This window comes from Aplysia californica, unplaced genomic scaffold (assembly GCF_000002075.1).
Source record: "Aplysia californica isolate F4 #8 unplaced genomic scaffold, AplCal3.0 scaffold00050, whole genome shotgun sequence".
Classification (NCBI taxonomy): Eukaryota; Metazoa; Mollusca; class Gastropoda; order Aplysiida; family Aplysiidae; genus Aplysia; species Aplysia californica.
This window is the reverse complement of record NW_004797320.1, coordinates 487,582-511,467: the sequence shown is the minus strand read 5'-3', so window position 1 is coordinate 511,467 and position 23,886 is coordinate 487,582. Positions and strand designations below refer to the sequence as shown.

General features: G+C 42.6%; 1 protein-coding gene across 16 annotated transcripts in view; it reads left to right on the top strand.

The window, feature by feature from the left end:
* The window catches only part of ADD (nervous system adducin), a 79,218-nt gene that overhangs the window by 40,491 nt on the left and 14,841 nt on the right, over positions 1-23,886 (top strand). For 5 of the 16 annotated variants that reach the window (XM_035968286.1, XM_035968288.1, XM_035968289.1 and 2 more), the window contains exons 5-14: positions 845-1,075; positions 2,680-2,823; positions 3,449-3,547; positions 4,573-4,743; positions 5,177-5,319; positions 6,115-6,244; positions 6,663-6,782; positions 7,144-7,236; positions 7,803-7,998; positions 9,538-9,624. In XM_035968286.1, the coding sequence (XP_035824179.1) occupies positions 845-1,075; positions 2,680-2,823; positions 3,449-3,547; positions 4,573-4,743; positions 5,177-5,319; positions 6,115-6,244; positions 6,663-6,782; positions 7,144-7,236; positions 7,803-7,998; positions 9,538-9,624 (1,414 nt within the window). The other 11 variants (XM_013079369.2, XM_013079374.2, XM_013079372.2 and 8 more) reach the window with 4 other exon arrangements.

Sequence of the window (23,886 nt, the reverse complement as noted above, 5' to 3'; positions counted from 1 at the left end):
CACACACACACACACACACACACACACACACACACACACACACACACACACCTCTCATTTCTATCTCTGTTTCCAGATGTCAGATGCCTGTCAGAAATTATTTCATGGGTTTGCATAAGTGGATGCAAATCAGACTGCTCTGGCTTAGCAGCGGTTCCCATGAGGTTTTTGATTTTTTAACAGGCTGTTCAAAATAAAAAAGGGCACGCATAAAAACCTGTAAATGTGTACTGTATTTTCTTTTTTTGTTTCCGAGTTAAGGAACCAACCACCCCCCTCCCTCCCCCCAAAAATATGTATACTTAATTTGTACCTTTTTTGTTTGCTTTTTTGATTTGGTATGAGCCTGTGAAGGGAAAATAATTATACAGAGGAAAAATTTTTTAAAATATATTTCTATTAAACAAAATTGGGGTTTTTTTTGGTTAAAGGTCAACTATGTTGTATTTTGGTTATTTCTTTCTTTTATATATCAGTTTCCGTTTGTCATCTCTATTGTTTGGTCCATTTTGACATAGAGATTCTCATAGACTGATTCTCTCATGTCTGCCAGCCAGCCAGCCAGTTTTTCTAAAGCCAGTGCCATATGCGTAATTTTTGGGCTTTTATGCTGTACTGTCAAAAGATTCGAGGTTGAAATTGATTTCGGCATGAAGATAGTTTTTGTAATCCCTCTTGTCTTTCTGCTGGGATGCTTCTGGGCAGGGACAGACTTGGGCAATACAGCCTGCCTCATAGATACCCATATATATATATATATGTAACATTTATATATTTGTTGTTTAACACTTGCAATACACAGAAATATAATACAATATATACTTTTTGTAATCTTCATATACAGGCTCGAGTGAGCTCCGAGAATGAGCACTTCCTGCTGAACCCGTTTGGCATGTTGTACTCAGAAGTGACAGCCTCCTCTCTGGTGAAAGTGGACGTCAACGGAGACATCTTTGAGCCGGGCTCCACCCCGTTTAGCATCAGCAAGGCTGGCTTCACACTCCATGCCGCCATCCACCAAGCCAGACCAGACATCAAGTGCATCATCCATCTTCACACACCAGCTGCTGTGGCAGTAAGTCATACTTGATTTCAAATGTCGTTAAACTGAGTGGATAGATCTGTGTTATTGCATCAGGCCAGAAAATTTGACCGGGTACTGCAGACTTAACAGACTGACTTCATTATCGAGTGATGGCCATCCTCTCCGGTGGGGGTCTAGATTCACTAACTGTTCAGTTGATGGCAGAAATTTTGTTGCACTTAGTTTTTAGAAATCTGATCTGATGAAGTTATGATGGATCCATTAAGAATATACGCCCATTTTGTTGTGGCCATGGTTCATATTGTAAATTTATCAGACGATGGGGTTGAATGAGAGGCTTATTTAACAGCCCTGTTGACAACAGCTGGGTTTTGGATCTAATTTCAACTAAAGGCCACAATCTGATCATTTGAACAATGGTTTCCTTAAGCTATCTGTACGCCGTATTTTACTATCGACTCCATACGGCGTGGGGAACTCTGTGCCCCCACTTTACAAAGAGGACATTTACTCGTTAATCCGATCAGTACGCTTTTCATAGCTGTCTGTCAAAATGATTTTTTGAGAAATACTGAAAGTTTCAAAGAGATCTTCGCACCAGAAGTATTGTAAAATGTGAAGAATACAAGCACTGGGGTACAAAATGACCCCAGGCGTACAGATAGGGTTAAATAAAGGAGCATAAGTAAGACATGGCATGAATGACTCAATGACTTCATGTCTCACAAGGAAATGCTTTTTGATCCACTATGTAGCCTCAGAATGTTTATTGAGGGACCTTGGCTGAGGTTGATTGTCTATTACAACCATTTTCAGTACTCCTTGCACAACAATGTCTTTTGACAATGCTACAGAAGTCAATTAAGTTTATGTTAGCACAGTTTTTGAGCCAGGCGATAAGTGTTCTAATGACATGTCATTCATTCTTTTGTAGCTAAACAGGGCAGAAGATTGCTTTTCTTATTTTTTGGTTTTCTTATGGTTTTCCTTTTCTCACATATACAATGTTTTGAAAAAGTTATGAACAATTTTTATCCTGATTTTCTGGTTTTTGATATTCCAACTCTCCTGGGGTACTTCAGCTTTATTCAGCAGAATTTTTTGTATCTCTTTTTGCCTTTGGTCTTTATCTTTTCTTATTGAGTACGGTTTTTCAAGAGTGTTTGTTTTTGGATTTTGATAGTAGGGTATTATTATTATGTTATGTTTGACTCTGAATGAAAGTGTTCTTTCTATTAAATGCTATAAGAACACAGTGCCAATGTCTACCAGACTGTTAACATTGAACCATAATCATTTTAAGTTCAGGCGGTGTTTTCTGCTATCTTCCTTATTTACTTGGAGTTAACAATTCTTGCTGTATGCAGTAGGTTTTGATTTTCATAGCTTAATTGTTTTTCGCGATTCATTCTGAACTTTAAATAACTTGTTCTTCTTTCTTTTTGTTTCTTTTATACCAGTTCTGGTGGCTTGTGTCTGGGTTCCTAGCAGGAATATATAGCAGACATTGTGAGGAAGTTAACCTTATGAACAGGAAAGGTTTAGGTCCGAAAAAGTTCAAAGAAGCCATTGTTGTTTTTTTTGGTGCATGGCATGCCCATAATAATTTGTGCTCTCTTTCTGTCTCCCTACAGGTCTCTTCAATGAAATGTGGGTTCTTGCCAATGTCTCAAGAGGCATTGATATGTGGCAACGTCAGCTATCATGAATATCGTGGAATCCTTGTCGATGCTGAAGAGAAGGAAAAGCTGTCCAGGAATTTAGGTGTCCACAATAAAGTAAGTGATATATGAGTTGAATGGGAAAATGTGGTAGGTTACTTTCCTACTTATGAGAAAAACCCAAGGCTCTGCATTAAACTCTGGTTTGGATGTATAACTTGAAAAATGTATGTTTTGTAAACGTAATTTTGTTCTTCGTCTTTTACATGCTAGTGCTGAACAATCGTTAGTTATGTCGCTTGAATGTTGCACAAACTTTGCTGTCCAATCACCCAGGGCCTCTTTACACAAAAAGTGGCGTGGGATAAAAGGAACAGAAAGCTGAGGTAAAGTCAGAAACTATGAAGACGATCATATGGATGTGTTTCATTCATGTATTCCTTTCAGCTTCTGTATCTTTATTTATCAACAGCAGTTCCCTCTCAGTTCCTCCCCACTCCCAGCCAGTGTGTGTTTGCACTTATTTACATGTTCATAGACACTCAGTACAGTTGCATACCACAGACCCACTAATGCTACTGTAAAGCACATCCTCAAGAACAGCCGTTTATAGAGTGAACCATTTTTTAGTCTCTGCCTGTAAAAGTGATATTAATGAAGGTACAGGCAGCTTTTTGAAGGACTTATTTGTGCAATACAGAAACAATATGCTAATACTTTTCCTCTGTATCTTTTTTTGCAGATTTTGTTTCTCCATAACCATGGTGTAGCTGTATGTGGTGAAACCATTGAGGAAGCTTTCCATTTCGTTTTCAATGTGATGGCAGCATGTGAAGCCCAGGTACGTTTACTTTTCTGTGACAATATACAATGAAAAGACACTGCTAAAGATCTTAAGATTTTTTTATTTCGAGACATTGAGTTGTGAATCCAGTCCCTTTTTTACGGCATTGGTCTGTCTTGGAGTAGATGTTAGCATCTGGGAAGAAATAGCTGAGGACAGGAAAACATGGAGGAAAATTTTAAAGGAAAGGACTATAATGCTAGAAAGCAGCCTTAGAAACAACCAGGCTGAGAAGCGTTGACAATGAAACGAAAACAGCGGAAATACAGAGCTTCGATCCACGTCACTGACATGCAAGCACTGTGACAGAATCTGCGCTTCAAACATAGGAAAAATTAGCCATGAAAGAAGCTGCATGAAGACAACCTTGAGACCATCTTAAGCTAAATTGACTGTCTGCATAGATGAAAAAAGCCATACATACTGTCTTGTTCAGTTTATTTAATGCTTTTAGCTGGTGTCCTGTGTAATCCTAAACAGCAACTGGCAAGATTCAGTTTAATTTAAGAAAAGAAATGAAGAAAATCATAGTTTCATATTGACCAGGATAGAAGATGACTCAATTTTCCTGTCTTGCAAGTTAACGTCTTTCAGAACTGAGTTAATCTTGTTAAAGTGTAAGTTAATGATAAAAAAAACTTCTGGACAGTATATTAACAGTAGAAAAGCCTTTTTCAGGGTTCAAAAAGGTTTTTAAGCTGGGTCTCATCTCTTCTTGCACAGTTTGAAGCAATGCATTTAAGGTCAGTCCCTGGATAGGATGCTAATGTGTCACAGCTTTTACGCAGGTTTCTCATCTTTGTGGAATGAGAAAAAAAGTGTTAAGTATCTTTCTCAAGGGCTGCTTTCTTTCTTTGCTCAACCAGTATCAAATTTTCAACTTTTAAAATCAGAATTTTGACAACCAGTTTAATCCGTCACTAATGCTCCTTGTATAAGCATAACAATATTGTCGTGATTTCTTTAAAAGCCCTACCATGGCATTTAGAATCCTTTTTTACTTTCTAACTTTTACTTTCCAGGTGAGTGCCATGCCTGCAGGTCTGGATAACATCATTCTGCCCGGCCAGGAGGCACGGGATCAAGCCTTCAGAGTGGCAAACCAGGGTGGTGGAGGAGTAGAGAGCACGGGCAGAAAGTGGAAGATTGGAGAGCTTGAGTTCGAAGCTCTCATGCGAACTCTTGACAACTCAGTAAGTGGTGTTTCTCTCCTTTGCATAATGTGCTGTGGCTTTTCACAAGCTTCCTTGCTTCTCTTATAAGGATGGGAAGTGCTTATTAATTTTCCAGCAGACTGATTACTGATTACCTTAAACAAGATTTGTTCAATGTTAACATATGGGTGACATTTTACCGGAGGTTTTTTTAGAAGTAGATAGAAAATGTGCTGTTCTAAACTTCTTTTTTGTGGCATGTCATGTCGTGCTTTATGTCTATGTGTCTCTTTAGATGAAATACAAAGTTTCTCAGATCTCACTAGTTTGAGATGGCATCCTAATTATAGTAATTCATTTTGCCTTTGCTGTCAGCCAAGTCTGATACATATAGAGCACCATTGTTATTTACACAATTTAAAAAAATTGATTTGAAAGATTTAATACATTACGATTAAATTTCCATTTACAGGGCTACAGAACGGGCTATGTATACAAGATGCCAGTTGTGAAATCTGAGAAAAAAGACAGGTCAAACAGTGAAGTGGAAATTCCTCCTGCATCCAGCTCTTTCACCTATGTGTATGATGGAGACTATGAACATTCAAAATATGCGTGAGTTTTTAAATTATCTTTACAGAAAGTATACGTCAATGCGTTAAAGTTTCAGTATATAGTTAATAAAAATATGCTACAAGCCAGGTTTATTTGCATAGTTTAAAATTGCAAAATTGTGTTTTATGAATTATTATATTTTCTTTGATCGGCTTATTTAAGATCCCCACTTTATTTTGAAATGTTAGGAAAGATGTAGATCTAAGGTATATTATTATTATAGTGACACTGTTGACGGAGAGGGTGCATTGGCCGAGCGGTTAGTGAGCTCGTCTCTGAAGCGGAAAGTCTGGGTTCGAGCCTCGGTTGGGACACAGATTTTTTTCGCCCCCTTCCTGCCCACCCAGCAGTAATGGGTTCCTTCGAGTTGGGGAAGTAAAGGGGGCGTGGAAAGGAACTGGCCACCCTACCACAATATGCTGAAGGCCCTGGAAGTTGTCCTACTAATGAGGCTATCCCCAATATCCGGATCGGATGCAGGAACAACTTTACTTTATGTTGACGGAGTGGTTAGGCTGGTAGACTTGATGATAATGTTGTCGTCCCTGGACCAGACACTGTTCATATTCTCTCTTCAGCGAGGGTTTAATGACTGGGGACAGACTATCATTATGTCCTTATTGTGATCTTGATACTTTACAAGCCAGGATAACGTACTGGCCACATAAGTTTCATTAGCCTTGAAGTTACTTTACAAATTAATGTGGTTGGTTGTTTTTTGTTTTTGTTTTTCAATGTGAGGTCAACTACAAAATGTATTGCTGTGACAGTTTGTCATACTATTTGTTTGCATAGATCACCCTTGAAAGCTGCCATGGAGAGGCAAAAGAAAGCTCACAAAACTAACTGGCTGACAACTCCAAATACTTATAAGAAAACAGAAGTGGAAGAAATTGGTACAACCACCCCGAAGAAGATCACAAAGGTGAGCAGTCTTTCAGTCTTTCAGCTTTTATTGTTGAACTTTTGTGCTGAACGTTACTTTATAGAAAGTATTATTAATCTTAGGAATTTTATGCCGCAGTTTTTATCTTCAAATTTTGTAAATAGTTACATTATCATCTACATTATGGCTATGAGCAGAAGTGCATGGACTCAAAGTTGGGCTGGTAGATAAGAAAGAAAGATTAGAATCACAAACTAAATACCTTGAAGTTCCAGTACAAGTGTCCCCTACAAAATAAAGATCTTATTCGACTTTTTAAACGATCAGTTATATAAATGTAGAGATGAAAGCATAATTTTCTTGCTAACTTAAAAAAGAATTTCTTTCACCATTGTGCTCATGTTTGTCTTTTCGTGTGAATTTCTGTCTTGACCTTTGTTTTTCTCCTTTTTTTCAGTGGGTTCCAGGGGGTGAATCTCCAGGTAGAGCAGGCGGCTCAGTTCAGAAGGTAGAAAACCCCAATCAGTTTGCTCCGCAGGGTGCCAATCCAAAGGAGTTCAAGGAGAAGCAGAAGAGTGTGAGTGAATTTACTCCCAGTTCCAGTCTGATAATTCTTAGATACAAGGATGGACTAACTTCATGTCAGCTTTTTTTTTAACGACGTTTTTTAATATTTTCTGGAAATTGGACATTTTTGAGCAAGGCTTTTCCGAATTGTATTTGTCAAATTTGTTTCAACAGTTGTTATATGCACTTTGTTAGTTTATTCTCCTCTTTTATCTTTCTCATCATAGCTTTTGTTAACACAGTCTCTGACTGTTACCCATTGTTCAGTATTTTTTAGGTTGTAATATGTTTTGGCTTTGAAGCTTGCTTTTTCTTTTTTCATTTTTAATCAGTATGATTTTTAGGTGTTTTTTTTCCGCTCAATTCTTCAGATTAAGAAAGACTACTATGAAGAGAAGGTTTCAGCGGGCCCACAATCCAAGATTTTGGAGGGGATTTCGTGGGATGAAGCCCAAAAGTCAAAGGTATGGTCAGATATTGGAAATGAGAGACATCTCATGCATTTTGAATTTTGAGTATGGATTAGGACGAATGACTTATGAGGGGTGTAATGAATCATTTAAGATGTGCATCACATTATTTAGTGTACTGTTGTTGGTATGTTTTCACTTGAAAACAAGTATATGTTCCGGTGTCAGGAAATGGGAATATAATTTTGATTTGGGTCTGTTCTTTACACGTTATTGTGTTATATTTCATGGTGTGTCTACATTTACCATGGTCATGCTTTAAATGAGTTCTGTTCCTTTGTAGAGGATTTTATGTACACAGGTAATTAATTTGTGTATATTTCCAGATTTAGTTCCTTTTCTCTCTCTGGACTACTTTTGTCCACATTTGCGCTATTGCTCTTTCATGGTTTTCAGTGCGCTACAAAACAAACCTTCTCTCATTTGTTGATATATTTAGTTATGTCTCTCCAAATTTGCATTGTCTCTCTTAGGCTTGGTTCAGACCAAGTTTTACCTTTTTACTGCTCTCCACTGGACTAGGTTCAAAATATTTATCCCTCAATTTTTTTCGTCCCCAGGATGGTCAGCTCAGTGGTGCTGGTGACCAGCTGATTGTGATGGGTGCTGCCTCCAAGGGCATTATTCAACGGGACCATCAGCACAACGCTGTCGTCTACAGGCAATACTACGCTGCCAACCCCTTTGAGAACATGTCTGAGGCAGAGATTGAGAAGTATCAGTCTGAGGTTCAGAAGAAGGAACAGGGCGAGCCAGGTCAGTGACTGTTATTTTGAGATCTCTTAGCCCACATTTCTTCAGTGAATTTGTTTTGCTTTCTAGTTCAATATTTGTTCCATTTATGGACTAACTAACATCTTGCCATCTGATAGGTAATATTTTTGTTATTCCAATTTGTGGGGTTTTTTTATACTCTTGATTTTTCTGTCTGTGGAGGGATTCATAACAGATCAAACTGACTCTTTGATAGCTGATGTTTGTGCCCAAATTTTGTAGGGTGTGGCTTTTTTTGGATTGAGACCTGAAGTCTGAATGCTATAAAACTGCACAATGTTAGGAAACTGACCACTTTTAAAGGGAAAGATATGTGGAATATTGGAGGATCTTCTGAATGGTAGTCAAATCTTTGTGGGATGTATGGTCCATGAATTTGTTTCTTGTTCATGGTAGCGAATGTGACATTGGAAGAAAAGATTATCAACATTATGCTGATACCATAATTTTAACCTCTTTGCTGCCGCATCCGTAGATTTACGGGCCTGAACCGTGTAGCGCTGTGCCTATGGCCCGTAGAAGTGGTTGTTTTGATACCAATTATAAGGAAAGTTACTATTAAAATCCTGTAATTATTATTGGGGTACCTTACATTTATGTTTACCTCCATTTTCCCCCCCTTTGGAAGCGTCAGATTCAGATTTTAGCTAGAAGAAAATCTACCACAAAAATAATTTCCTGGCAGTAAACACAGATGGGCTTACATGTATATATATATGGATTGTGCGAGCGTTGTATAAGGTAGGAAAAGCCTCTTGTCACTTCTTCTTTTCCTACAAACACTCAAACAACATGTATTTCCCGTTTTTTAGGTCTCAGTTTATCATTACTTGGATGTGTGTTGATTATGTTGTTTGATGGTGGTGTTGTTGGCATCACGTTTCTAACTCAAACTTTTCTCCATCTATCTCTCAATGAAATTCCCCCCAAATTAGATCAATATAAATGTGATTCAATGTAGAATGTACATGCAGAAATTGATGAGGAAATATTCATAAATAAAAAAGTTATGGGAGGTAGAGTAGGTTCACCCCTGAGCAGCCTTGGTTCATGGGATTTTCCCCGCCACAGGAGCCTATTTACCTGCGGCATTGAAGGGGTAAGCAAGTAAGATTAGGTATATCTATATTTACTGATTTCATTCCTTTTGTTCACTTCAGAAAATGATACATTGAGTCTACTTTATCTGCCAGCATACCAAAAATAAAGAGTCAAATAACATTCGAGAAGGGAAATTTTGGGATGCTCATTATTTGGTAAGCTGATTTTTTAAAACCCCAGTGAAATGTAACCCTGCTCTTTTCCACAGTGATGGTTTATGAACCTCAAGATCTTATTAAGCTTTCTGCTCATTTAGCCCTGGTCCAAGATTCATCAGCAGCCTTCTCCACAATATAGTTGAATAATTTAAAAAAGCGAGATCCGTGAAAGAAATGCTTGCAAGAGAAACAAAACACACAGAAAAAGAACCAGAAAGTGCAATGCTGTAAGGGGTGTTATGTTGTATTCTTTTTCTGCCAGTGAATGAGTCGGTGGAAGAGGCCCCATCAGAAGAACCTGTGCCGCAGCCTCCCCCTCCCTCACAGCCTGAGCAGCCTGACACAGAAGGTAAGGGACAGCATTTAATGACAGTGCATTAATACTTAACTCTTTTTTTGTTGTTGAAGGTCTTGAGTTTTTGTTTCATTGTTCTATTTTGCTTGGCATCCATGTCACCGCTTCTGAAACTGTAAAGTGGTTGTTTTTTTTGTGGTCTTTTCAAGCTTCTGTGTGATGTTGGTTTTGACTTGTGATTGTGCATTTCTAGGAACTGATGTGGAAACTGTTGGAAGTTCTTAATGCTATCTTGTTGCATTTTGTAGGTATAGAGTTCTGTATTTCTTTGCGTTTGAGATTTGTATACATGTCATATGTGCTTTTTGAGACCCCTGTACGTTTGCACCCTTTGTTATTGTTCCATTCACTAGCTGAATGTTTAGTGTTCTGTGAATTCTTTATCACTAGGTTCATTAACTAATATTGTTTCGTGGGTGGTTGGGGGGTGATGTGTTGTTTTGCTCCTTCTTTCCTATCAAACATCTGTTGTCCTTATTTCTCCTCCTTTTTTTGTGAATGTTCTTTCATGCAACACCTCTAATCCTAGGCACTTGTATGACCTTATTGTGTTGCAAGTGCTGTACAACTCTTACTACAACTAAAAGCAACACCTCTAATCTTCAGCACTTGTATGACCTAATTGTGTTTCACTAAAGCTAATATTTTTTCACTAAAAATGTGCTCTCACATTGGGCCTTACTGTCTCTTCTGTAGAAAAATAACTCTTTTCTTTGGATGAAGTCATTTTTAGAATTCTCACATATTATATATGTGGGTGGTTGGCGGGTGCTCTGGTGTGGTTTGCTCCTTCTTTCCTATCAAACATCTATCGTCCTTACCTCCCCGTCTTCTTTTTTATGTTTGTTACTCTTTTGTAATGATGTGCACACTACTACCAGGGTGTGCATGTTTTTGTTTTTTTACATGTCTTACATTGTGTATCTTTGTGTGCCCTCTCTTGAATTGTATGACTTGACTAACTTTCACCCAGTTAGCTCTGTGGCAGGGATGGGCATTTTCAGAATGTTTCCAGAATTTTAAGTTTCTATTTTCCCAGAACGTTCGTTATAAATTTAGGGGGGAAAAAAGCAAAACAAACAACATATACAATTTTGTTACTTGTATGCATATCATGTTTCATTCCGTGATGGAACCCCTTATTATTGCTCCTCATTGTTTTATTTGAAGTGCTCTTTTCTGATAGAAAATCTCTGGATTTTTCTAAAGTCATGCCCGTCCCTGCAGTGTCTTATTGATGTGCTTCACTTTTTCTGTTAACTGCATGGAGATTCCCCCCCATTGTGTTTATGTTATTGCTTTCTGTAGAGGAGGCCAGGCAGCCTGAGGAGTCCTCCAATGGTTATCTAGACACTAGCAGGACCTCCCAGTCCTCACAAGGTAGGCATTTCACCCACCCGCCTGCCGCTACACCTCAATCGCTCCCCTCCCCTGCTCTAGTGGGCAGGATGCTCTGACATCCTCACTCTATACTGTATTTGGAAAGTTTCTAGCTAAAGTTATCCAGGATGCTTTTGTTTTGATTTGGCACCGTATTTCTTTCTAATTGTATGAAATGGTGCAAGATAGGCTTTGCTTGTTCCCATTCATGTTCCGTTATGGTCTTTGCCTCTGATCGTCTCATCCTGGTTTTGTTTTCTTTTTGCCATCGTTTTCCTTTTCTTTTGAATTTTTTTGGTGATATTATTTTGGTTTTACCTGCTGCAGAACTGGCCATAAAGATTATATTGTTTTAAAATAATAAAGAGTAAGGAAATAAAAAAAAAAGAAATTTGGACTCAGTTACTTCCTCTGTGTGCCTCTGTTCCCCTTTGATTCCTGCTAAGCTTTCTCTGCTTTGACATGTTTCATTTTGTGTTTCGGAGGGTCAAGGTCTTTTGTCTGGTTGCATTGGTTTGCATTTTCTTTTTTTAACTCTAGTCATGTTGTAACAGAACAGTTTGATAACACTCAAGCCTTTTCATAAAAATGAATCACCTCTTCTTTTTTAACACTTGTAGCGTGACTCCTCCGGTGCCTTTTTGTGTGTGATGTCAGGGGTCTGTTATAAAGTCTGATGGATTTTCTATTAACAAAAATGTTTGTTATTGATTGTTTGGCAGATCTTTCTGTTCTTTTGTATTGTTTTCTTTAATTTGCCTCTCATTTCCACATTCTCTTCCATTTTCTTAATTTGGCACGTAACCTTTTTGTTTTTTTAAATTTATTTTTATTTTAGAATGTTTATATGCAAGATTGATTTGCATTGTTTTGTGCATTATGTCTGTCTGCGAGCTGTGTCCATATCAATTGCTGTGTGTATTTATTGTGGCATGGATGCTTTAGCTTCAGGCTGATATGTAGTATTAGTGAGTAATAACTGACTGTGAGAGCAGATGATTGTGGTTCCATGGTTGAAGCTTCAGTGTTACAAAAATAGCCTTATCTGTGCCTAGAATTTGAAATATCATATATATAGTTATTGCAGTTGTTTTTTTCTGTTTGTATTTTTATTTAAAGAGAGCATTGGATTGATGTTTTATGTTTAGTTTTTCTGAAAAACTTTTCCTTGGTTTTTATAAAGGAATGAATTATTTTTTCTCTAATATCATTTTATACCTTAAAATAACTTTAAAAAAAAGAAAAACTTATAACAAAAAGAGCAACTAATATTGAACAAAAACTTCACTTTGCACTTAACATAGTGGCATATTGAAAAGTGTCCTTACTGTCTGACAAGTGTCTCTGTTGTTGGTGACCATAGGGCCTCATGAAGAGGACTCACTGGCCAGGCTAGCTGACAAGGTGGTGCGGACTGTCATTAGCGATGCCCTGTCCGTCGTTCGGCAGGGTAAGGGGCAGCAGACACTGACGGGGGTTCCACCCCCTGTAAATAAACAGCACTCTTTTTCCTCTAACCAACCGCAGCAACAAACAATGGGTAGCCAGATATTATGTGACTATAGAGACTTCCTTGTAAACCAGGCTCTGATCAGGGCATACCATAGATTACAGAAGGAAAACGCTCAGAGAAGCAATGGTAGTGCTGAAGAGGAGGAAGATGAAGAAGAAGAAGAAGAAAATAATATAAACTTTAGCAGACCATATTTCCCATCTGAAAGGGGATATAATCTAGATCCGGGGGGATTTCACTCTAGTCTCGATCCAGATCCAGCCAATGAGAGGGTGTTGAATCCAGATGGGGCGGCGGGGGTTTACGCGGGTCAAACCGAGTGGCGCGAAGTCGGGGCCTCAACGCCGGAAGACGGTGGTTACGTCACCATTCAGTTAAATCCGATTCAGCTGTATCATGGTGAGGCGGAGGGTGGCGTGATGCGGGTCAAGTTCTCGGTGCAGTCCACAGTGAAGAGAAGGGTCAAGGCTGAGATGAACAGAGGGGGAGGCATTGAGGAGATCTACGCGGCCGTGACGAACCCCACTGTTCAGCACCTGCAGATGGCAGGCCACCCTGCTGGCTCTCCTGATGTTTTGTTGGAGCAGGAGACTTTTGTGCAGCCAGTGAAAGTTCAGAAAAAAGTACGAAGGAGAAGAGTTCGTAGAGGGAAGAGGCCAGGAAAGGAAGATTCGAATCTTCCAGCGGCTGCTGGTGTTGGCATTGAGGACAAGGAGAACCAGATTCCTAAACAGTCTCACCGACGGGTTCAACCTAAATCGACAGACCAAATTGGGAGACCTACACAGTCACAGTGCTGTGAACAGGAACAGGCATCAACTTCAAGCCTTCCTGTTTGTATTGAACCAGGGAATAAGTCGCCACGCCTGCCAGCTGGTTGTGTAGCTCAGGAACAAGTTCCTGTGGCAATGAAAGTACCTACCGTAGAACCCAATCAAATCCCAGCAATGGAACCCAGCCTAATTCATTCTCTAAAGTCAAACCAAAATGCAGCATTTGAGCCAAACCAAATTGCAGCATTTGAGCCAAATCAAAATTTAAATCTTGAGCCAAACCAAAAAATAACACTTGAGCCAAATCAGAAAGGAGTAATTCAGCTGAAAAAAAATGAGCCAAACGAAAAAACAGTGGCAGAGCAGCCAGTGGCTGTTATGGATGGTGAAGATGGAGTTCCAAAGAATGTTCACAGTTCTGAAAACCGGAGACCCATGGGTCCTGGAGGTAGTGCCTCAGGGCCGGGCAGTACTGCTTCTGTGCATTCTGGTTCATCTACCTGTGCTGGCGATGAGACCTCTGGAGGAAGTAGACCCTCCAATGCTTTCAGATACACCATTACACATCCAAGTGAGGCCAGCTCGGCTTCTCAACCTGTCGGGTATCTTTTTCGGAGCCCGCCCGTTCCCAGTGAAGGCCCAAATCTCCCCAAAGATGATGACATTAAATTTGTTGATGAAGATGATGATGAAGATGAAGAAGGCAAGCTGTTGGCCAAACGTGCCAGTGAGCACTCAAAGCTCCCAGAGGATTATGATGACATTAAATTTGCTGATGACGAAGATGATGAAGATGACAGTTGGTTAGTTCAATATAGCAATGAAGGAAGTAACACAAGTAGCCTTTCGTCACCTTCTGATGTGTCTGCTGGCGCTTCTGTCCCGACAACAAAGAAGTCGGTTGGGAGGCAAAATTTGCCTCCACCCCCGCTTCCGCCGATAGCAGTGGGGAAGTACACCAAAGCGAAGAAAAAGAGCAGCGGGGGGAGCAGACGTAAAGTGAAGCAATCTCGTCCACCTCTTTCGCCGGTGAAGGAGGAGTTTGACGGCACGGCAGAGGAAATGGAAGAGATGGAGGCCATATTGGAGGAGGCGGATGACAGCTTCGAGCAGCTGCTTATCAGTGCTGAGGATGATGTGCTCATCTCTTCCAAGTCAGATCAGAGCTCTCGGGATGATTTGGATTTGGATGATTTTGTTGGGGCTGCAGCTCCTGCTGTTATCAACGAGGAAGAGTTTGAGGCCTTAGCTTCTCATGTAAGCTTGACTTCTCCTGTGGTCAAGGAAGTGTTGAGATTTGTGGACAGGTCAGAGGAGAGGGTGGTGGTACGAAAGGAACAGTTTGAGTTGTCGTCACCTGATGAAGAGGAGACCGAGTCCCAAGAAGCAGCAGTGAAAAGAGTAACGGGAGAAATGAATTTGCGGGAGATTTCTGGGAGGGATGATCAAGATAAAAAGATGAGCAAACCCTTGGAACATAAACCAAAACCCTTGGAACCTGAACTAAAACCATTGGAGGTTGAGGACATGAGCAGTTCTGACGATGAGCTCCGAGAGTTTGCGGAAAGTCTTGGAAAGGGCTCTGGCGGTAGTGAGTCGGACACAGAGAGCCATGGTGTAGAGTCTCCTCCTGAGTTGGTTGGGCCTTCTGATATCGTAATGCATAATGTTGTAATGCACGCCCCTGAGATCATAGTTTGTCCTCCCTCAGCTTCAACTGAGAAGCTCATGAAGTTTAATGAAGTAGAAAAGCCTTTGGACGTAGAGGAGAATGCAACTGGCATTGGTAAGACATTTGAGCAGAAGCCTGAAGTAGAATTGCCATGTGAAACACCTTCCTCTACCATGACAGAAAGGAAAAGAGAACTGCCAAAGGCTGTCAAAGAGGAGCAGAAAGAAGAATTTACTGCAGCTTCTCGACCAAAAGTGGATGCTTCTGCAGCTGAAATGTCTTTTTCAAAAGAGAACCAAGGGGTGAAGATTGGTGAGGTCCCCCGTAAAACAACTTGCATTGATGATTTGAGTGGAGAAACAGGCTCTAGTGATGTACGAAGAAAAGAGACTTGTGTTGATGACTTGCCTTTTGCCGATGATGCTGACAATTACAGTCTGCAGGACAGAGATGATGCCAGGGATTTGACACGTGGCCTCACAGAAGGGATACCTGACTGTAGAATCAACACCAAGAATCATAGTAACAAAGAAAGTGGGTCGTCCAGGGGGCGTGAAGTGACAGATGTTGGTGATATAATTCCTGCCCAGTTTGTGGAAAGCAGTGAAATCAGCACTTTTGATCATACTTCTCCAAAGTATCAACAGTCTGTTGATTCTAAGCGTAAGAGAAAAAATGAGTGTGCTGAAATGCCAGGACAGACAAAACCTGCAACTGAAGTAAGCAAGCAGCCTTCAGAGTTTGAACGAAACAAAATTGTCACAAATGTGGATGACATTGATATGGATATAAATACAGCTGATCCAGCAGAGTTGAAAGTCGAAGGGAAGCCCAAAGGAAATTTAGGAAAGGCTGTTCAATATGTGCAAAAGCCTAAGAAAGGTGTCAAAGAACAGGGCAGAGATACTGAGAGAACTGGAAGAGAGTTTGAGAAAGTGAATAAAACTGAGAAAGGCAATGGGGATTTGGGAAAGGGCAGACTGTTTGTGGACCCAAAAAAATCTAAGGCTGGAAAAGCGAGACGAGACATAAAGGAAGTTGGAGGAGATCTTAATAGAGTCGGGCAAGATACTGAATGTCGTGGTAAAGAGGATGAAGGTGATGAGTCAGAGGACCTGAATGAGTCAGGTTCAATAAAACATAAAGAGGTATCGCAGCTAAGTCTGGATGAAGGTCCTATTGGAACTAGTTCACCAAAAATAGGAAGGGCGAACAAGTCTCAGGAGAGTCCGTTTAAGACCTACCCTCAGAAATTGGGAAAATCAGAAGAGACTTTACTGGACATTATGCCACTAAGACAACCCAAAGCCATGATAGTGGCCAAGTCTCAGGAGGGCCTAGTAGAGTCGAGTGATGATGAACCTGAGAATTTTCCTCTGTCCAGAACTTCGTCACTGGGACCTCACCACAGGAACAAGAGACACAAGAGGGTGGCTGCTCCCGTTGTTGTCAATAGCGCCTCCAAGGAAACTGACGTTGACGACATCAGCAGAGCCCCGGGGAGTCCAGGGAGAGAGGGCAAAGTGAAAGTGCTGGACCAGTACCACTTGATGAAGCACAATGAAATGATGGAACTCTCTAGTGCCAGGAGTGTGTTCAAACCAGCTCCTGGAGTTACTCCTTCAGTCAGCTCAGAGGCCTTGCCGCCCCTTCCTGAAACAACTGATGTCCCCAGCATCTCTGACTCTGAGGGTCGCCAGAAGCACGCTGAGGAATCACGAATTGCCCTCAGAGCTGCAAAGGTAAAAAGACAAGACTCAAATACAACTGGCGTGAGTGAGGTGACGGCATCAGAAGATGGAACTCCGAAGAAGAGATGGGTGCCCAAGCAGCGAAGAGACAAGCGCAAAGGTCAGAGGCAAGCAGAAGAAATTGGGCAGAATGAGACCACTGACAGTGTCAAGGCCGAAACTCAACACTCCGAGGACCATAGGGAAAGTCCTTCACAAGTCCGGCGTATTGGTCGTGTTGCTGTTAATTCAGGCACAGTTCCCGTTGACAATGGACTGTCTGACCCTTCGGCCATTGCTTCCCCTGTGGAAATTAAAGAGGACCGGGGAGTTGTTCATAAAATGCAAGAAACTGATATTGATGCAGTGTATGTAAATGAGGACCCCAGTGTAGAAGACATTGAAAAGGATGCCAATGAAAGGCCCCATCGAGACCTTGACAAAGTTCACATGGAGGAGTCGGGAGACGCTGACAAAATATATAAAGATGAGAACATTTTCACAGAGAAAAATGAGGAAGGATTGCATGCTTTTGCACCGTCGGCTGGTGACATTGATGAACGTATGAGTGACAACCATCCACGTTCCAGTCAGGTTGCCAAGAGGGACACGCTTGTCGTATCTGACTTGGAATCTCATGGAAAGAAGCCTTTGACTGACAAAGTGCACTTGTATCCTGACCAGATGAACAGACATACAATGGGTGGAGAGGAGTTGGGTGATTGTAGCAAAGTGGGTTTGGATCCTAACCAAATGAACAGAGATTCAGAGGTTCGAGATAGTGAACTGGTTAATAACAGGAACTTGGGTTTTGATCCCGATCGGATGATCGGACACACAGAGGCTCCAGATGAACAGGTTGATTATGAGACTGTTGGAAGGAGAGAGTCGGAGATCAAAGATAGTGACAATGAGTTGATTGACGGTGAGTCTGGTCGGAGAAGAGAATCAGGAGGGACAAAAGGAGACAACAGACGTGGTAGAGATGAAAAGGACAGAAGAGACGAGAGAGGAGACAGGAGTGGCCGAGAGGATGGAGATCGGGGTGATAGAGGAAGGCGTGATGGTGGCGGTCGGGATAGGAGGAGTCATGATGACGGGGATAGACGGAAGAGGGATGATGATGATGATGATGATGATGATAAGGAGAAAAGAAACAGGAAGGATAGAGATATCAGAGAAGCTTCTGGAAGAAGACGGAAAAGGTCAGGTGATGAGAGTGATGGAGAAAATGAAATGGATCAAGAAAACTCTGAACGAGATGAGGATAGGAGGGGCTCTTGGGGAAAGAGGAAGCACGCTGGAAGACATGACAGAAAAGACTTTGACAGGGAGGGTGTAGATGACCACTGGAGAGGTGGGGGTGATGAAAATGGAAGATGGAGTGGCGGGAAGAGAAGAGACAGACATAGCAATGTCAGAGACAGAGACAACCAAAGAGATTCTGATAGAAGACTAAATGAGGAGGACAAGAACAGACGACAGAATGATGGGACAGACAAAGAACGGAGGAAACCTTATGACTCTGATAGGAAACAAAATCATGATGATTTTACTGGGAGCAAAGAACAAGGTAACAGAGAAGATTTAAGACGCAATGATCTTGATGAAAAAGACAACAGAAGGAGCAGCAACAGAAGTTGGAAGAGAAAATCTGATAATCCAGGCAGAGGAAGGACTGTTGAAAGAAGTGCTGATGAATATGATAAGTACAGTCCAGGACAGGTACCGAATGCAGAGCTGTCACAATCTGGGTACCAGGACTTGAATGAGACTGATCTAAAGGAGGAGGGCTCTGTTGTAGATTCTCAAGCAGACGAAAAAAGACCTTACGTTCGTCGAAGCAGAGCTGATCGTAGAAGTCGTCAGAAGAGGCCTGCAAGGTCAGATGGATCAGACACTGGGCACAGAACCTCCTACAGCACCAACATCGATGACCCCCCTTCCCTTTCTGTCGACAGTTCATTTTCACCAGGGAAGATTGAAGTGTTAGAGATGACGTCTCCTGACTCTCACCTCCGAGCCCCTCGCTTGGATCCTGATGTCCAAAGCTCCCCGCGCCTGAGTCGGCGCCGGGGCGGAGCCATCGCCCCACGTGATGAGAGTGACAAGAGGAGAGCCAATTTGTACGGGGCCATCGGCAAAGACAAATCTAAAATGCCCAAGAAAGATGACGGTCTTCTGAAGGTGAGCAGATTAGGAGACAGTCTCACCGACTACCTGAGACGATCCAATGTATCTCTTGCCAGCTCGACTCACTCTAGAAGATCCCACAGTAGCAGCAGAGTGTTCGACAACTCTCCAGAGCACATTCCTCCAAAACCCCAGATTGACCCTCTGACCGGAGAGCCGTTCTACTTCATTCACCCTCTGATGAGCAAGTCTATGGAAAGTTTGCGCTCTCGCTCCAGTGAAAGGGGCAGTCTACGACGGTCAGACCACAGCCCCACGAAAACAAGTGTGTCTGGTGCAGAGCTATCGCCTGTGAAAACAGAAACCTTCATGCCTGATGACAGCGTTCCTTCTGAATCTGTCCCTCAGGCTGCAAAGAGTGAGACAGATATGCCAAACAGACGGCATGAGTCGGTTGGCAAAGAGAGTGGTGACGTTGAGGACGTGTACGAACCAGTAGTACCGCTTCAAGATGACAGTAATTTTAGGCATGGATCTCATCAAGCGCCTGAAGCAGCTAAGATGAATGCAGAGAAAGATCTCAACCTAAAGTCTGAAGGTAGGATTGACGTTGATGGCAGACACAGCTCGGAGAAGAATGTCAGTGTGGAGCGCCCAGACATGGAGATGGAGAAACAAGGAGAATTTGAAGGTGGTCGGGACCGTGGTCGTTATGGCAGTAGAGGGGACCATAAGGATGACAGAGAGGAGAGGAGTTATGACAGAGGAACTGATGGAGAAAACTCACCTTCATGGCGTGGAGACCACAAGGGGAGAAGGAACGATGGTTACGCTCTGCCCGAAAACGAAAATAGACAAGAACATAATTCCAAAGACTTATCAGTCGAGAATGATGAAACTGATGTCCGAGCACCTCGTGAAAGTGACAGAAGACACAAGCATAACAGTAGTGGTAGACATGACGCTGACGATGCACCACATGATCATGGCAAAAGACGTAGTCATGACGATGACAGAAGGCGTAGGCATGATGATGAATTTTCGCGTGATGAAGAGGACTTGTCTCGTGAAGACGAACGAAGGCATAGGCGTGACGAAAAGGACAGTAGACGTTACCGTGACGCAGACCGACGGCGTGAAGGTGACAGGAGACGTAGACATGATGATGATGACTCATTTTTGGAAGAGGATCAGGATGAGAGGAGAGATTATGATAAGTCAACTCGTGAGGACGACAGAAGGAGAAGGAGGAATAAAGAGGAAAGGCGAAGATCAGATCCAGATAAAGATGATAGAAGAAGATCAGGGCGAGATAAAGATAATAGACACAGATCAGAACCGGATAGAGATGATAGTCAAAGATCAGAATCGGGAAGAGATGATAGACGGAGATCAGATCCAGATAAAGATGATAGGCGAAGATCCGATCCAGATAAAGATAATAGACGAAGATCAGGGCGAGATAAAGATGATAGACACAGATCAGAACCGGATAGAGATGATAGTCGAAGATTAGATCCGGAAAGAGATGCCAGACGATCAGAACCAGATAGAGATGATAGACAAAGATCAGAACCAGATGATGACAGACGGCATGATGCAGGTGAAAGAAGACGACGAAGGGGTAAAACTAACGATAGACCTGAAGAGGAAGATGAGTCTATAGAGAGAGATCACAAGAAATCAAGTGGTGATGACAGACGCAGAGATCGTCGGAGATACAGAGATGAAGACAATGATGATGACCAAGATGACAGAATGGAGGGGAAAACCCGGCGCAAGAGTGAAGAGAGAAAACCTGATCATGCTCAAATCAAGCGAGGCACGAGACGACATCGGAGTGAAGACATACCTCATGCACCCTCAGAGGCTAATGTGAAAACTGATTTGGGGCCATTGTTGGCGGAAAATCCCATTGAAGTTCAGCTCGAGCAAGAGAAGCCTGAAGAAGATGATGATTCACCACCTTTATCCCCAAAGAAAGGTTTCCTGAGCAGGCTTAGTTGTGTGGGCGGTAGGAGTTCTGATGTGTCTCAAAAGAAAGACAAGTCAAAAAATAAGGCTCCATTGGAGAAAACGAAGGAGGACAACAAAAAAGGGAGGGATTTTTATGATGAAGGAGAAAAGCGGAAAATAAAGAAGCTGGCAAAAGATCAGGAAAAGCAGCCCAAAGATCTGTATTTCATCGAAGCGGAAGACCATCAGCTGGGCAAAGAAGAGGATGTCGATCAAGATACTAAAGAAAGTCCCATAGCACCTGATGGCGCACCTTCTAGAACACCAGATTATTCTCCTCACTTTTCCGAATCTCAACCAAGAAGAGCGCATTACACTAAAAAGTCAGATTCCTTAGAGCGCCGTAAGCCCTTATCAACATTTACGGAACCGATCAAACCACTCGAGTTGGATCATTTTGACGACCTGTTGCCAATGGACGATCGTGTAAATGATGTACTCTCGAGAATAGCAGAGGAGGAGAGTCTTCAAAGTGTTGCCTCGTCTAGCAGAGACGCGACGAAAGTGAGTACATTTAAGACTGCTAGTGAAATGGGTAATGATTTTCCAAGCAGCAGACAGGAGCCACAGGAAACACATGGGTTTGCAAGTAACTCAGATGCAGAAAAACAGGACAGAAGCTGGAACGCAGAAGATGAAGAACCTGCCGCGAAGGAAACGCCGAGAAGCAAAACTTGGGAGCCTAGAGCGAGAAGAGATTTGACCTCAAGACCCCGATCGAGGCCGTCGGTGTCACCTCCCAAAGTCCCTTTACTTCCTGGCGGAAGTGGTGGCTCGTATGGGGAGGCGGGTGTCGGTCAGTCAGGAAATATTCAAGACATGGAATCCCCACCTCTTGATTCTGCTGCTCTTCATCGGTCACAGGAGGAAGACTCGAGTTTCGAGAGTCCGATTCAAGAACTGAATACCTCTGCTCCTGCCCACTTCAACGTGGGTCATCGGAACGTGTTTGGTCCCGCCCGCGACCACAACGACAGCGGCGGTGGGCCGGACGACGATCCAGTCCATTTGACAGACAGCTCTGTAGACCCGTCCTCTTCTTTCGACACGTCCGACTTGAATCACAGACGTCGAAACCGCGCAGTGTCCTTCGACGACGGCTACACGCCCACGCTCTCCAACCCGCCCTTTTCGCGCCTCCCACAAGATGGAGTCGTCGGCAGCAGCGACGGTTTACCCGCCCGCCGCCGCGTGTCGCAGACCTCAATCGGCACGCTAGAGTCTGGCTCTTCTCGTCCGCGTTCTACCTCTACCACGTCATCAAACCCACTCACATACCAGCCGTGGCGCGCCAAAGCTCGCCGCCGCAGCCGCTCCATGTCCATCAGCGAGATGGTCTACGCTGCTGGTGTACCACGTCCACGACGCTCACACTCCATCGGCGAGATTTTCAACAGCACTGTGGCCAGCAGTGTAGCTCGCCGACGTTCACGAACCCCGTCCGTCGGCGACATTCAGACGCGCATGTACCAGCCCCGACAGCGTAGCCGCTCGCGCGCCTCGCTAGGGGACACCTCCTTTGGTTCTGCTGCCCCTGCTCGGCAGCGGCGCATTTCTCGCGAGTCCGTCACCGCCGGCAGCGGCGATCAGGTGGCCCACTCTGCACACCCTGCTGCCGGTAACGCCATCTTTTGATTTTCGCCTACCACCATCTACCTTTTCCCTTCTCCATTGCATGCTATAACGCCGAATGTAGAGGGAGCGCTTCTCTAATGCGTCAGCCGGCTGGGTCAGACGGTTTTTTTCCGTCGATCTATACAACATAGCTTCATATCTAAGAGCATTACTTTCACCATCCTATATTGTATACAAATGTAGTTGCGAGGTTCACTTATCATTAGTCTGTTTGCTGTGCGTCCTATATAAACGTAGTCTGGGCAAGCTTTGTGAACTTAAGAAGAAAAAAAAAGACAAATACTGTTTGAATTGTCTTATTTAAAACCATTTTTCTATCATTATTTCTATTATTATTCTATACACAGCGATACTAAATTAATCTTCATCATTGCATAGTCAGATTTCGCCAAAGTAATTGTCGCTTATTCTGTAACACTTAACTTTAAATTCTGGTTGAATAGTTTTTTTTCTTAGTAGAACCATCGTTACTGGCAAATTGCTTCTCTCTTCGTGCTCTGGCAGATTTTATCACAGTTTTAAAAAAAAATCGGTCCCGACAGTTTTATCTCAAAGGGCTCCTTAACCATGCGTCCGAAAACAAGTATCTTGTTATGGTATTGGCAGCTCTTTTACGGGGCATCCTTGGAACGTGTTTTGTTTGGATTCTACTCCTTCCTTTAATAATATTTTTTAGGACATATATTTACTCAAGTATGCAGGGGTCTATGTTTTAAAGAAAAAGAATAGAAAGAAGAGAGATTACAATGTTCCAGATCCAGAGTAGAGCTTTTTTCTTTTGTACTCATTGGCGCTTTGGTTTCTATTTGAATACTGACTGCATAGGGTATTTATACTTCATGCTAGTTCTCATGACTCTTTGTCTTTGTAGTTTCTCTGCCAGTCAGTCATGAACTTGATGGTCTTCTTTATGTTGAGACTTTGCTGATTTCGCTGATCTCCTCGATTAATTAAGAGTGCGCTGATTTTGGCGCTAGACCCCATCTGGCCATCAGTATCTAGTTGTGAGAGTACGTCGAGGTCATTGCTACTGGCGTTAAACTTTTTTTCTTTCTGACCAACTGATACAATGTTTCGCTGGTTCCTGTTCCAAGGATTCCCCAGCCTGGCGCGTTCTCGCTCGGCGTACTGACGCATGTAGAGAAGTCCTCTGTTACATTGAATTTCAGCGCCATGTCGCACGCCGCGTGGTTCGGCCGATATATTATGACTTTCGCTCCGCCGCGCGGCGCGACAGAGCAACGCCGTGTGGCGTAACTCCGCAACAGCGCGCGTTGAGTTCATGTAGACCACCCTGTGTGTAATATCTGGGCATTGTTCTATAATAAACACTACTGACAGGTGACCAGTCGCTTTTCACCCCTTCCTCTCTCAAGACTCAAGACTGACTGACTGACTCTCTCT